Raw genomic sequence first — 14,283 nt, 5'->3', positions numbered from 1 at the left:
AAATAATAATTACGATTAAGGACTTAAATAATGCAAGTATGATGATATTAATCTCATTTAATTATCCTTTATAATCTAAAAAATATCTTCAACACGATAATCAATGTTTAATTAAGTGGGTGATTAACATAATTTAAGTGATTAGACTATGATTTATTTCATAAATTATTAATTTGATTCTCCAATTTTATTCTAAAAAAATAATATGACGTCATTCGATTTAATAATTATATATAATGGGTGGGCCCACCATCCAGCGTGGCAGACACGTCACGATTGAATTATAATGAGCCGTACTTTTTATTGACTTTTATTCGCAAGTCTTAATGCCGTCTATTTAATCCATATTGTTAGATTGCGTTTCGCGGCCGATTTTGACAAAAAGGACTTCAATTAATCATTATCAAAGGATATTTTCGTAATTGTACACGTTTTTATTTATTTATTTTTAAAAATATTTCAATGAAAATTTTAAATATATATATATATATTAACGACTGAGACCAGAAATTAAACTAATATCTTATAATTTTATCTATATATTGTTCGTGTACTTCGTAAGTTGTTTGGCTTTAATCGTTATATTTTCAACGTATTTAATAAATTTTTAAAATTAATTTTGGTGCTTTTAATTTTTTTTTTATAAATATATTTATTGACTTTCCTTCTATAAATTTGAAAAATAAATATTTTATGGAATGGAAAATATTATTCCTAGTTCACCTTAAAAACTAATTTAAAATTTATGAAAATATGAAAATTAAATTTAGATAATTAAAAGTAGGAGATAAAATTGATAAATTATAAAACAGAGAAGCAAAATTATGTTTTTGGTTTTTTTAAAAAAAAAAAGAAAAAAGAAAAAAGAAAAATCTATAACTAGAAACTTAAAAATCAAATTAATTTAAAAACTTTTATTTGTTAATATTGATAGATGAATTATTTAAAAATGACATCAAAGGCAATAATTAACAATAAATTAATAAAAAAAATTACAATTAATATAATCACTTTTTGAATACGTTCAATTAAATACTTTGGAAAAAAAATGTCCTATAATATTAATGAAAGATATTCCCTTTATAATAATTATTTTTATAGAGATAAAAAATCGGCATATCGAAATTTTAGTAACCAAAATATAATAGTCGTTATTGAATACAACATTAAAAATAGTTTAAATCATTTTTATTGTATTTAAAATTAATCCAAAAACATGTTTTTAATGATTAAAAAAAATTATGATATAAAATTTTTCTTTAAAAATGAAAAAAAAAATCAAATATTAAGTTATTTTAAATTATTAAAAACATGTTTTTAAAATTATTTTTAAATAGGTCGTGTTTTCAAACTTGAATATTATGAATGTAAAGACGGTTGAATGAGAGTGTCCCACGTTGATTAATTTAGGGAATAATGGTTTATAATCAAACAATACGTTCTTTATTGGTACAAGACTTTCTATTGGTTGATGTTTTTTTTTTAATTCAAAAATCTGATTGGCAGTTGGCAAAACCGTTAGAAGCTGGAAGTGAAGACGGCCACTCCCTCCAGCTCCAACTGCAAGTATCAGATAAATTCCTCATCGATTCAAATTTCTCCTCCATTTTCTCGGAACTTCATAGCAGAAGAAAGCTCAAATTGATGCTTATTTCTTCAAACTCATGCCATTTATGGCCCTCAACTCCGTCGACCCTTCTACTCCTCCGCAAATGCGAGACTCAGAACGACGTGAATCAAATCCACGCCAGAATCATCAAAACCGGTCAGTTCAAAGATTCTTCCCTCGTAACCAAAATTATTCTCAATTCAATTTCTTCCCCCCACAGACCGCTTGTTGAATTCGCTCGCTACGTCTTCTTCACTCGCTATGCTGTTCAAAGAATTCGTCGGAATCATCTTGTTGACGATCCCTTTCTATGGAATGCTGTAATCAAATCGTATTCGCACGGGAATTATCCTATTCGAGCTCTGGTATTGTTCTGTATGATGCTTGAGAATGGATTTTGTGTTGATAAGTTTTCGTTTTCTTTGATTCTCAAAGCATGTGCTCGGGTGGGTTTGGTTGAGCAAGGGAAGCAGATTCATGGGTTTTTAATGAAGTTAGAAATTGGTTCGAATTTGTTTCTTCTTAATTGTTTGATTACGTTGTATATACGATGTGGGGAAATTGAGGTTGCACGGCAGGTGTTCGACAGAATGCCAATGCAGGACTCTGTTTCTTATAACTCGATGATTGATGGTTATGTGAAGTGTGGATTGGTTGATTTGGCCCGTGAATTGTTTGATTCTATGCCGTTGAAGGAGAAGAATTTGATCTCTTGGAACTCAATGATTGGTGGGTTTGCACAAACGAAAGATGGTGTTGAGTTAGCACTAGAACTGTTTGAGAAAATGCCTGAGAGAGACTTGGTTTCTTGGAACACAATTATTGGTGGATTTGCTAAATGCGGGCGCATGGAATTTGCGCATCATTTGTTCGATCGAATGCCGAAAAGGGATGTAATTAGTTGGTCTAACATGATCGATGGTTATGCGAAGTTGGGTGACATTGAGGTTGCAAGGAACCTGTTCGATGAAATGCCTGCGAAAGATGTGGTTGCTTATAATGCCATGATGGCTGGCTATGCTCAGAATGGTTATTACACAGAAGCATTAGAAATATTTTATACGATGCAGCGACAAAGAAACTTATCTCCCGAAGAAACGACGTTGGCGATTGCGTTTTCAGCTGTTTCTCAGTTGGGACACGTCGAGAAGGCTGAGAGTATGCATAGCTATTTAGTAGAAAATGGTTTTTCATTGATGGGGAAGGTTGGTGTTGGTCTTATTGACATGTATTCTAAATGTGGTAGCATCGAGAATGCCATGTCGATATTCAGAGGCATCGATGAGAAGGGTATCGACCATTGGAATGCTATGATCAGTGGAATGGCGAGAAACGGTTTGGGTGAGTTAGCCTTCAAGATGCTGATGGAGATGCAGAGGCTTTCCGTGATTCCAGATGATATCACTTTCATCGGCGTGTTGAATGCTTGCGCGCATGCCGGGCTGGTTAAAGAGGGGACGATTTGTTTCGAGTTGATGAGAAAAGTACACAAGTTAGAGCCAAAGCTACAACATTATGGATGCATGGTTGACATCCTTGGCAAAGCAGGGCTTATAGAAAGAGCATTGAAATTCATAGAAGAGATGCCCATTGAGCCAAATGATATCATATGGAGGACTTTGCTTAGTGCTTGTCAAAACCATGAATATTTTACCATTGGAGAACCCATTGCCAAACATCTTATGAGGACGGATTCTTGTAACTCGAGTTCATACGTTCTTCTTTCGAATATTTACACACGTCTCGGCCTGTGGAGCGCTGCGAGCAAGGTACGAACAATGATGAAAAAGAGGAAGTTAACTAAAACTCCTGGCTGCAGTTGGATTGAACTTAAGGGAGTAGTTCATGAGTTCCTGGCTCATGATAAATCTCATCCCCTTGTTACTGAAATATACTTTGTTTTGGATGGTTGTGAAACATCAAATTTGCAGGATATTGACGGTAAAACTGTAAAAAAAGGTTCTCGGACTGAATAATTCATTTGAACTTACCATTTTTGTTTTCACCTTCGTTGAAAATAACCCAACAAAGGAGCGTTATCGCCCTAGATTTAACTCAATTGGTAGTTGAATTAGCAAAGATCGTTCAATTTTCACAATCACACTCTATTGAGATTGTCAACATGATTGTGCGACATTTACTCTCGCCCGGAAGTAAGTTGGTGAATTTAAACTTGAATCGTTGTTGGCACGAGTGACACGCTCAAGCCTCTGACTCCATTCTTAAGAAAATGTTTTGGAGAACGGAATTAGAAAAAATCTTTGACTTTCCGCACCATCTATTTTCAAACCCAATTTGATAATAGCTCGATTGGCTAGCATCTGTCTCAATCAAGAGGTACGAGGTTCATGGTAACGTCATTGACCATGGTGTCAATTAGTGAAGATGGTCAAGACTCTCCATAACATCTTCCATTTTCAAAACCAACATGATCATAGCTCGGCTGGTTAAAACATATCTCTTCGATCAAGAGGGTCGAGGTTTATGGTAAAATTATATGGACCATGGTGCCAATTAACAAAGATCGTTTAGACTTTCCACGACATCTTCCATTTTCAAAACCAACTTGATCATAACTTGACTTGTTAAAGCATATGTTTTCGAACAAGAGGTTCGAGGTTGATGGTAACATCATGGGGACATAGTGCCAATTAGTGAAGATTGTCGAGACTTTCCATAACTTCTGTTCTCAAAACTAACCTAATCATAGCTCACTTCAACCAAGAGGTTCGAGGTTCATGGTAACATCATGAACCATCGTGCCGACTTTCCATAACTTCGTCCGTTGACAAAACTAACCTACTTGATCATAGCTCAATGTTAAAATATATGTTTCGATCAGGAGGTTCGAGGTTCAATGTTAAAATATAGGATGTCAATTAGCAAAGATAGTCGATCGTTCTAAATTATTAAAAATTATACCGATTAAATTGTTACATTTATTTAAAATAAATTATTACAATTTTGAAATCAAACGGAAGCGTAGAACTAAGAAATGTTATTCTTTAAGGAAAAAAATGAAAATTTTGAAGGGAATTCTGGAGAATAAGCGAAGGTGGAGCGCCGTCTAAGGTGTCTGTGAAGAACCATGAGAATTTGCAGCGAACGGCGTCGTTTCCTCTTCCTTCTTCCTCTTCTCTTCTTCCTTCCTCATCTCCTCTCCTGTCAGTTTCTCGCCTCTGAATCTCTCATATCCCTTCAAGCTTTTGCCATTTCTTGTTAATCCATCTAACGTTAAGTTCCTGATTCAGTTCTAGAGTTGCATCGTGACCTAACCTTGCAAGATCAGCCCAACAAACGAAGCAAGAAATTCGACCATTTGATTCTTGGCCCTGCCGCCGGCCAAGGCCACCCCGATCGGTTGCAATGCTCAGGTTCTTATTGCTCGCACTTATCTTCTTTTCATGCTCTAATGTCGACTTAATTGCATGAAGTTTTCTTCCCTTTCAATTCGGATTTCTTCGCGTTCGATCCAATTATTAGTTGGTTGAAATTGAGCTTCTGGTTAGTGAAGTGATGGAATTATATGATTTCGTCCTCGTAGAATGGATTTTTCCTTTAGAATTTTGAAATCGTGCTCTAGTTTCAGGCTATTTTGTTGTTCTTTTACTGCAAGTATAAGATGAATGGCTTTGTAATGTGCTTCCTCTCAATGGATTTGGATCTCGCTACACCGTCTCCAAGTCCTAACAACCGGTACACCATAGGTTGGTCCAACCCAGTCCTCTCGTACTAGGGTTGGCTCCTCGCAGTTCTCCCTATAACATCAACGGTAGATAGGAATTGAACTGTCTCACAACGTTCTAAACCCAACTCACGTACCACTTGAATCGGTGAACAACCGAATCCTTGGGACCTTCTTCAACCCTGGATGTGATGAGTCGACATCGAGGTGCCATAATTTGTGCATTGACGTTGTGTGGATAATTATACACACAGAAGTACAGTTGTTAAACCCTAGAATGTTAGCTCTGTTATTGCCTCGAGCTTTGGTTAAACCCTAGAATCTGTGTTTTGAATGTCTGTACTCTGATTTTTGCAGGCACCAAAGCCCTCAACAGCACTCACTTCCCTACAACTCCTCATTCGGCGAATACTGAGGACAACGTCCACTTTGTAACTGTCTTTACCGTTTATAATGCTTCTCAGGATTCTAAAGTGATTAGCAGATCAACTGACGTTGTAAAAGTCGGGGATGCTTCATATAATAAAGTGGAGAGGTCGATGGCTGTTTTAAACGTCTTCATCGACTTCATTCAGGTATTAATATGCCGATTTTTCAATCAAATTTGGTGGGTTGCTAGTTGGAAGTTAGAGAGATTGATATTAGGGGTTATAACTTGTAATAACATGAAAGGAGGCCTTGTTTCACCTGCAGTTTTTGAGTTAGGGAGTAGCTCTTTGGTATGTAATTCTTTTTTCAGTTTCACGGAGTAACTAGGTTGAGAGGAATATGACAATGTAACTGTCCAAGTCCACCGCTAGCAGATATTGTTAGATATTGTCCGCTTTGGCCCGTTACGTATCGTCATCAGTCTCACGGTTTTAAAGCCCTAGGGAGAGATTTCCACACCTTTATTAGGAATGCTTCGTTCCCCTCTCCAACCGATATGAGATCTCACAATCCACCCCTCTTGGAGACTCAGTGTCCTCGCTGGCACACCGCCCGGTGTTTGACTCTGATACCATTTGTAGCATTCCCCTCTCCAACCGATATGAGATCTCACAGACAGGTTTTAGAAGTGACGGCCGTCTTTCGGGGTGATTTGATTGTTAGCTAGGCTGAAAACCTTTCTCCGGTCTTTGTTTGTAAAAAGTTCAATAGTAGTCTATTAGCTCTTATTCTCATCGATTGGATCCTTTTTTTTTTTTTTTTTTTCATCAATAGTATAGATTTTTGTATAGACTCCATGTTAGGATTGTCCTTTTTATGCCCATGTACATATAAAAAAATATAAGAAGAAAAGATATGCAACATGAACTTGGTGCTCATGGTATCTTTCTCGATATTTTTTTGTATAAATCAAAGATTCTTTCTCTTTAACGAAAGTAGCTAGGCAGATTTAGATCGACCAAATTTACTGCCTAATTGGTTTAGCTTATCGATGTCCTTGAGTCCAATGAGGATAAAGAGAATAGCCCGGCTTGTTCAACATTTTATAGGAGTGGATAACAGCGGGAAAAAGCATATTTAACTCAGAATCCAGCCCTTTGCTTCCTATCATAATATTTCTCGTCTAATCATATCATACAAATTGCAGGTTTCAATGCCCCAGAGTAATGTAATAATTTTAACCGATCCAGCTTCAGATCTACCGATACGCAGAGATGGAGTGGCTGTGTATCCAATACAGGGTGAATATTCACGAGACACATTGATGCTTCAAAGAATCAGGTCTTACTTGGTAAGAACATATCTCATTAACATATAGGTAGAATACTCCCACTGGAGTTTTATAGTATTTTCCTCAAGATTTTTTATAAAAGATTCCTCAGAATAATTTACTACTTATAATAATATCCGAAAAGGCACGTAATATGAAGGCAATGAATTGATGATGGACATTATTCTCTCTTTCACTAACTTGCAATTTGTTGCTGATGATTGTAGAAGATAATATTTTTGATTTAGAGGGGTAAATGGAAATATTTTGGGAATACCTTCCTCCTGAAGTTGGTTATGCAATTATGCAGAGCTTTCTAGATGCTAGACTAGCGGAGCAACGGCGGGGTCCAAAAAATACTGATCATTACATCTTCACGGACTCGGATATGGCGGTGGTCGGTGATTTAGGAGAAATCTTTCATAAGCATCCAAATTTTCATCTGGCTCTCACTTTCAGAAATAACAAAGCACAACCTTTGAATTCAGGGTTTATAGCTGTGAGAGGTACTGAAGATGGAATTCTAAGGTATATGTTATGCACTATATACTGCTTTACTTTTTTTGCATTGATTCATTAGCCATTTATTTGGTGTGATTGTTCTTATTGACTCGATACCGATATGTGAAGGGAGAGAGTTTTTTACAAATGTTCAATAGTTTATTGAAATGGAGAGTTAAAGGGAGTGTTTTTTTTTGTAACCGCCCCAGCCCAACAGATATTGTTCTCTTTGAGCTTTCCCTTTCAGGTTTCTTCTCGAGGTTTTTAAAACGCGTTTGCTAAGGAGAGATTTCCACACCCTTATAAAGAATGTTTTGTTCTCCTCCTCAACCGACGTGGGATCTCACAGTTTTACACAAATGTTCAATAGTTTTTAGTAAAAAAGAAAATGAAGGGTGGGGCTTTTTAAGTCTTGGCTCTATCATTACATGTTTCCATTGATGAAGCTGTTTACAGAGTTTCTACTGAAGAGTCGGTCTTGTTCGAGTTGTCACGTATTGTAGCAATTTTAAAACGTAGACTATTATGCAGAGCTAAGGCTTTTCTCCAAGAAGTACTGAAGATATACAGTTCAAAATTCATGAAAGCATCACGAATGCTCGGAGATCAATTAGCTCTTGCATGGGTTGTGAGGTCAAATCGTTCATTCGATGCAAGGAAATTCAGCAAACCAGAAACCTTCATAGAAGAAATTAATGGCGTTTCGGTACTTTTCTTACCGTGCGCCTTGTACAATTGGACACCTCCCGAGGGTGCAGGTCAATTCCACGGCATGCCCATGAATGTTAAGGTATCATATTACCTAAGAAATCAACAATTTAGAAGAACGAGGTAGAGTTTAGCTGTAATGTTCATAATTTTCTTAACAAAAAATGCAGGTTGTTCATTTCAAAGGATCAAGAAAACGACTGATGCTAGAATCTTGGAACTTCTATAGATCCTCTTCCAGCATCTCGGACATGTTGTGCCTCATTTTAAGCAGTGGCCGAACGAAGTATGATTTTTAAACAAAGGTTAGAGCTATTGTTTTCTCTCTTTTGTTAGCCTCCAAATCCATTTGAGGGATCTTCTTCTTCTTGAGATTATTATGCTTCATAAATTGTTCTAAAGCTCTGTACATTATACTTTTCTTTTTTTTAACTAAAAAGTTTTACATTCTTTATTATTGAATTCCCCAACTGATTTGTATTTTCTTCTAGAAAAAAAGTTATAGAAAAGATTGATTGATTATTTAGATGACTACTTTTGTATTGAATTGATATTCTTTTCGTGTAGGTTTTTTGCACTTTGAAGTCAAATATATATATATATATATATATATATATATATAAATAAAACATATCAATTTTAATTTTAGCTCATGGAGGAGAGATAAATGATAGAGAACCCTTTTCTGTACCTCTCATTTCAATCTTCATTTCCAAAATTTCAAGTTTTGGCAGGAATTAAGAATTTGTTTGAGAACACTGTGGAGATACAGGTTTTGTAGTCGGATCAATGCACCGTACTATTTTTTAACCTTGAAAGGAGTCCTCATGATGTTATTACGGATGTTTGAAGTGCAAGAATAAATTCGAACTCAAAAGGAGTCCTCATGATGTTACTTACGGATGTTCGGAGTGCAAGAATAAAGTTAAACTCAAATAAGATAGGATACAATCACAAGGCAGGCATGGGACTAATTTGATAGGATACAATCACAAGACAGGCATGGGACTAATTCTTTTACCGCCACAAGGCAATTCTTTTACCGCCACAAGGCAGGCACGGGACTAATTCTTTTACCGCAACAAGGCAGGCACGGGACTAATGAAACTGCTTAGCTCGTTGTTGCAGGCACGGGACTAATGAAACTGCTTAGCTCAATATGATGACCTCTATATACCTTTTAGGTTATGTAAAAAAAGCTATAGGAATTTAGGGGATTGAATTGAGAAACCTAGATTAAGAAACTTAGAAAAACCACAACCCTAGTCCTAAGAAGATGGTACACTTGGGGCATATTTGTAAATCACTAATAAATTTAAGTATAGTGTATTTAAATAATAATAATAATCCCCACTAACGAGGAAGAATCAGAGATTCTAGACCCTTCCACAAGCTATTTTGAACTGAAAGATTAGTAGGATATCCTTGAGAAGGAAACCCTTTGAAAAAATTGGCGTATGCCGGCGATTGCGGCGGGCACACGGTATTCTTTAGTAAAAGGCGAAAGAATAGTTCGCTCTGTGCTCACCGCGCGGCTGCGTGATGTTGGAGAGTGGAGGTTCTTTCTATTTATATCCAGCGCTACCTTCCTGCTTTTCGAAACTTACCGATGTGGGATCACTTTTTGGAACTTCATTTCTCTTCTCCGTGCTCGCGTCTATGGTACTACCTGTGGGCCACCTGCCCCTTCCCTTTCCTGGATCGTTGATGCGTCTAATGTCCTCATCACCCATCATTTTGTACGGTTGAGATCAAATTCCAAAATAAATGAAAATTTAACACCAATTGGCAGGTTGATTTTAATATTTTAAATTTTATTTAAACATCAAATCATTATGTATGGATGGTACTTGAGTTGTCAACCAACTACAAATGTTATTATTCACTGCATCAAAAAAATAATAAATATAAATCCGTTGGATAAAAAATTGGCCGATATGTTATATAGATGATACCTAGATTGACCATTGAAAGACCTCTTATATCAATAATACACATTTTAGCGTTTATTATTGAATTCACTCGACCCAATAATACACATTCAGATATTCATGACAAAAAAAAGACTGGATATAGGTTTTGAAAGGAAAATAAAGGTTGCAATGTCAACTGGCGTCTATTATTGAATTCACCCGACCCAATAGTACCCCATTTTTGAAACGTTAGGTAAATCGGAATGTCAACGGGTGTCTATTATTGAATTCACCCGACCCAGACCCAATAGCATTTTTGAAACGTTAGGTAAATCACCAATCCCTAAAACGAACTATGTAGTGTACTTTATCTACTAGGTTACAAGTGAGCATTCTACTAGAGGTTTCTATTGTATCAATCTACTCTAGTTTAATTCCCGTTGAAGTATACAAACTCCTATTCATTAGATAGAGAAGATCGCCAAGACTATGAAATGATTGTCACTATCATTAAAAATGCGAATTCGTCTCCACACATTCGAGTTAAGTATTTCTAAGAAAAAGTTTTGCTAGTTTCAAAAACAAACATCGCTATCAGTTAAAAATACAAATTTGTCTACACACATTCAAGTTAACTATTTCTAGAAGGAAATATGTTTCAAAACTTAATCAAGACTTTAGCTCGAGTCCGAGATTGAGGTCGAGACTTTAGCCCAAGTACAAAGAACAAACGCTAACGAAAAAGAAAAGACAAAGCGTCAATTCATAAAAACACGAACGGTCAAGAAAACGAAAGCCAAAAGAAACGAAAATAAAGATGGTCGGAACAATAAGTTGATAAAACACAGAGCGATAATATCAAGTAGTTGTTAACTTCAGTCACCACAATAATTCAACCAAAGCAATAAATATCACCAAAAACAATTAGATCCAACAAAAACAAAACAAAACAAGTAGTCAATGGATTAAATAACCAAATCTTCAAACCTCTGTGCTAGAATTACAATCAAATTTGCTACCCATTCATGCAAACACTCTGCATTTGTTAACGAGTATCACTACAATTATAAGAACGATACTCAAGCTTTAGATCCGCTAAAAAGAATGCTATTAATGTCTTAACCATTGAACACCGTTCGAGTAGGCAATACATGGACTTCTGATACCACACGAGCTTGAGGAACCATGAGACTCAGCCAAGAAAGTAGAAGAAAGAAGAGTATTTGGGCATCAAACTAAAAACCGTAAGAGCCTAAGCTAACCACTAGTAAGAGCCTAAGCTAACCACTAGTAAGAGCCTAAGCTAACCACTAGCAGATATTGTCTTCTTTGGATTTTTCTTTAAGATTTTTAAAATGCGTCGACTAGGAATAAATTTCCACACCCTTATAAAGAATGTTTGTTCTATTCCCCAACGACGTGGGATCTCACAATTCACCCCCTTGGGGGCCAGTGTCCTCACTAGCACACCCGGTGTTTGGCTCTGATACCATTTGTAATAGCCTAAGCCCACCGTTAGCGGATATTGTCTTCTTTGGGTTTTCCCTTTTGGGTTTCCCCTCAAGACTTTTAAAACGTGTTTGCTAGGAAGAGGTTTTCATACCCTTCTCTCTAACCGAGGTGGGATCTCACATCAACTCTTTCAATCATGTTCATAGAACTAAGAAAATTCAGAATGAACATACATCTTCTAATCCTTGAACTGTCATTTTCTAAGCAACATATTCACATTCGAAATTCTGCTAAAAAAATCCACCCGAAAACGCAACAAAAAAACGCCATTAACGAAATGCAAACAAAACCTACTTTCCAGAAGAAATCATATGCACTGCCAAGGAATAACTCATGAACAGCATTGACAGAGCATAGAAACAGAAGAACTCTTCCAACATTTCAGAGACAAGGTTTGACGGACAATGTTAGATTTTCGTAGCAGCTGAAGTTACGTTAGTTTCATCGAAAACACAGTACACGGGATCCATGTTCCCAGCAAAAAGCTTGTATCCTAGGGATTTCGAGTCACGAAACGAAGGAACCAACAAAGAAGCTAGCAAGAATCGAAACTATTTTGTGCAATTTTTATTGAGTTGCACAGCATGATACAGGTCCACAAATCATGAAATGTCTTTATCAGTTCACAAATTCTACAGTTGTGAAGCTACTACAACAATTACATTCTGTCAACAAAAGAGGAAAAGATGTGTCCGGGTTTCTTCGAATAATAGTTTTCGAAGTTCTCGGTAAACAATATCGATCGAACGACAAAAACTTCATTGATGGGAGTAGTAAAAGGTTCCTCCTAGTATGTCATTCCATTCAAATAAATTGAAAGACAAATCATAGCAATGAACATAGAAATGGCAAACCAACAAATCATACGAATCATAATGAACAAGAATCAAAGTAGCCTACCATGTAAATGCCGAACAATCGTCGCGCTACGCAGCAGTCTTCTTCCCTAGCGAATAATAATTCAGATACCACCGGACGAACTTCTTCAGCCCCATCTGAAGATCTGTGGTCGGTTTATATCCAAGTTCCCTCTGAGCCAAGCTGATATTGGCATGAGTGAACTGAACATCACCATTCCTTGGCAACCTCATTATGTTCCTCTTAGCTTTCACCTTCAAAAGCTTCTCCAAAATGCTCACGAGATCCGACACCGGCACGGGCGACGTATTCCCTAAATTGAAAACCCGTAACTGCGCCGGTCCCTTCTTCTTCCCTCCACTGCCAGTGCTCTTCTCAGCAGTGTCCAAAGCTGCCAAACAACCCTTCACAATATCATCAATGTAGGTGAAATCTCTAGCCACAGTGCCATGATCAGCACCTTCAAAGATGGGGATTGATTTCCCTTTCAAAATATCTCTAGTGAAGAAGAAATAAGCCATGTCAGGCCTTCCCCAAGGTCCATAAACAGTGAAGAACCTCAGCCCCGTTAATGAAAGTCCATAGATATGATTATAAGTGTGTGCAATCTCTTCACCGGCCTTCTTCGTCGCTGCATAAAGACTCGCCGGTTGATCGGTTCGGTCCTTTTCCGAGAAGGGCACTTTTGTATTCAATCCATAAACAGAACTAGAAGATGCCCAAACAATTGCAGGCTGTGGATTTGCAGATTTACAGACTTCTAAAAGACTAACTAAACCAGCAATGTTGCTATGAACATAAGAGCTAGGATTTTCCATGGCGTACCTGACGCCGGCCTGAGCAGCCAAATGCATCACATGAGTAAACGGAACAACTTCAAAAAGCTTCTTCAACAGAGCCGAATCGTTAATATCGCCTTCAACGACGAACACGCCAGTGCGCTCCAAAAGCGCTTGACGGGCTCGTTTAAGGGATTGCTCGTAGTAATTGTTGAAATTATCGAGTCCAAGAACGCCGTCGCCTCGACGTTTCAGCGCCACAGACACATGAGTTCCGACGAATCCGGCGGCTCCGGTGACGAGAACGGAGATCCCATTACGAGACCGAACTCGAGCGGATGAGCGAACTCTTTTCTCCCAAGCCGGTCCACCCCAATCGTAAGTACTAAGCGATCGGCGGGAAGGATCGGATTGCAGCGGCGACGACGACGGCGATCTGAAGAAGAAAATCAAGATCGAGCCGAGAAAAACCAAAGACCAGAATGTAAGCTTCGTTAACGAAGAATGCCACCGGAGTCGATGAATATACGGCGATTTTTCCATCTTAAACTTCCCGGGAGTGGAAGGAATGTTATCGAGATGGGACATTTGATTTTCTCGGCAAAATGAGGGAAAATCAACGCACTCAGATTCAATTTCCCTTACCTCTAAACAAAAATCTCACAAATCGGACTCAAAAAAACCTCGAACGGCTAGGGTTTCTGCAACTGATCCGACGAAAATCCTCCGGCATCGACGGAGAGAGGCTAAGAACAAGAGAAAATAGGGAAATGGGTCGGCGTTAATGATGATATTCTACCACTTTTCCATTAGAGAATCTTCTGGTTTCTTGGAGGAAGAAGATTTGGCGGTGAGGGCTCTTGATTTACGGGGTTTATAGCCAAACAGAGAGAGAGAGTGAGAAAATGGGGAAGAGATCATTTAGGATTAACCATTGTTGACTAATGGAAGAAACATCACTTAACCATTTCAACCATGGAAGATCAAGAGAAGCTTGATTTTTTTTTTTTTTTTTTCTC

At 37.4% G+C, this 14,283-nt stretch overlaps 3 protein-coding genes and 1 non-coding gene across 6 annotated transcripts; 2 read left to right on the top strand and 2 right to left on the bottom strand.

The window, feature by feature from the left end:
- The first annotated feature begins 1,494 nt into the window (after positions 1–1,494).
- On the top strand, positions 1,495–3,612 carry LOC111429919 (pentatricopeptide repeat-containing protein At2g45350, chloroplastic). Of its 3 annotated transcripts, none has more exons than XM_023066106.1 (3): positions 1,495–1,563; positions 1,659–1,765; positions 1,830–3,612. In XM_023066106.1, exons 2-3 carry the CDS (start codon positions 1,665–1,667, stop codon positions 3,583–3,585), a joined length of 1,857 nt encoding a protein of 618 aa, XP_022921874.1. In that variant the 5' UTR covers positions 1,495–1,563; positions 1,659–1,664; the 3' UTR covers positions 3,586–3,612. The 3 variants fall into 3 exon arrangements, with proteins under 3 accessions (XP_022921874.1, XP_022921803.1, XP_022921953.1); XM_023066035.1 differs by having other exon boundaries at positions 1,495–1,566; positions 1,662–1,765; XM_023066185.1 differs by having other exon boundaries at positions 1,554–1,566; positions 1,662–3,612.
- A 1,009-nt stretch (positions 3,613–4,621) lies between these two features.
- On the top strand, positions 4,622–8,724 carry LOC111454583. Its single transcript, XM_023096113.1, has 7 exons — positions 4,622–4,773; positions 4,861–4,983; positions 5,652–5,869; positions 6,871–7,014; positions 7,304–7,521; positions 8,026–8,284; positions 8,373–8,724. The coding sequence occupies exons 1-7, from the start codon at positions 4,698–4,700 to the stop codon at positions 8,499–8,501; spliced, it is 1,167 nt and encodes a 388-aa protein (XP_022951881.1). The 5' UTR covers positions 4,622–4,697; the 3' UTR covers positions 8,502–8,724.
- An 897-nt stretch (positions 8,725–9,621) lies between these two features.
- Positions 9,622–9,740, bottom strand: LOC111454539. The gene has a single exon (XR_002712446.1). It is a non-coding gene; the product is annotated as a U5 spliceosomal RNA (small nuclear RNA).
- A 2,429-nt stretch (positions 9,741–12,169) lies between these two features.
- On the bottom strand, positions 12,170–14,274 carry LOC111451806 (UDP-glucuronate 4-epimerase 3). Its single transcript, XM_023092374.1, has one exon. The coding sequence runs from the start codon at positions 13,850–13,852 to the stop codon at positions 12,554–12,556; it is 1,299 nt and encodes a 432-aa protein (XP_022948142.1). The 5' UTR covers positions 13,853–14,274; the 3' UTR covers positions 12,170–12,553.
- Positions 14,275–14,283: the final 9 nt, after the last annotated feature.

The sequence above is a fragment of the Cucurbita moschata genome, unplaced genomic scaffold, assembly GCF_002738365.1.
Source record: "Cucurbita moschata cultivar Rifu unplaced genomic scaffold, Cmos_1.0 Cmo_Scf00001, whole genome shotgun sequence".
Lineage (NCBI taxonomy): Eukaryota > Viridiplantae > Streptophyta > Magnoliopsida > Cucurbitales > Cucurbitaceae > Cucurbita > Cucurbita moschata.
This window is presented reverse-complemented; position numbering and strand designations above follow the sequence as displayed.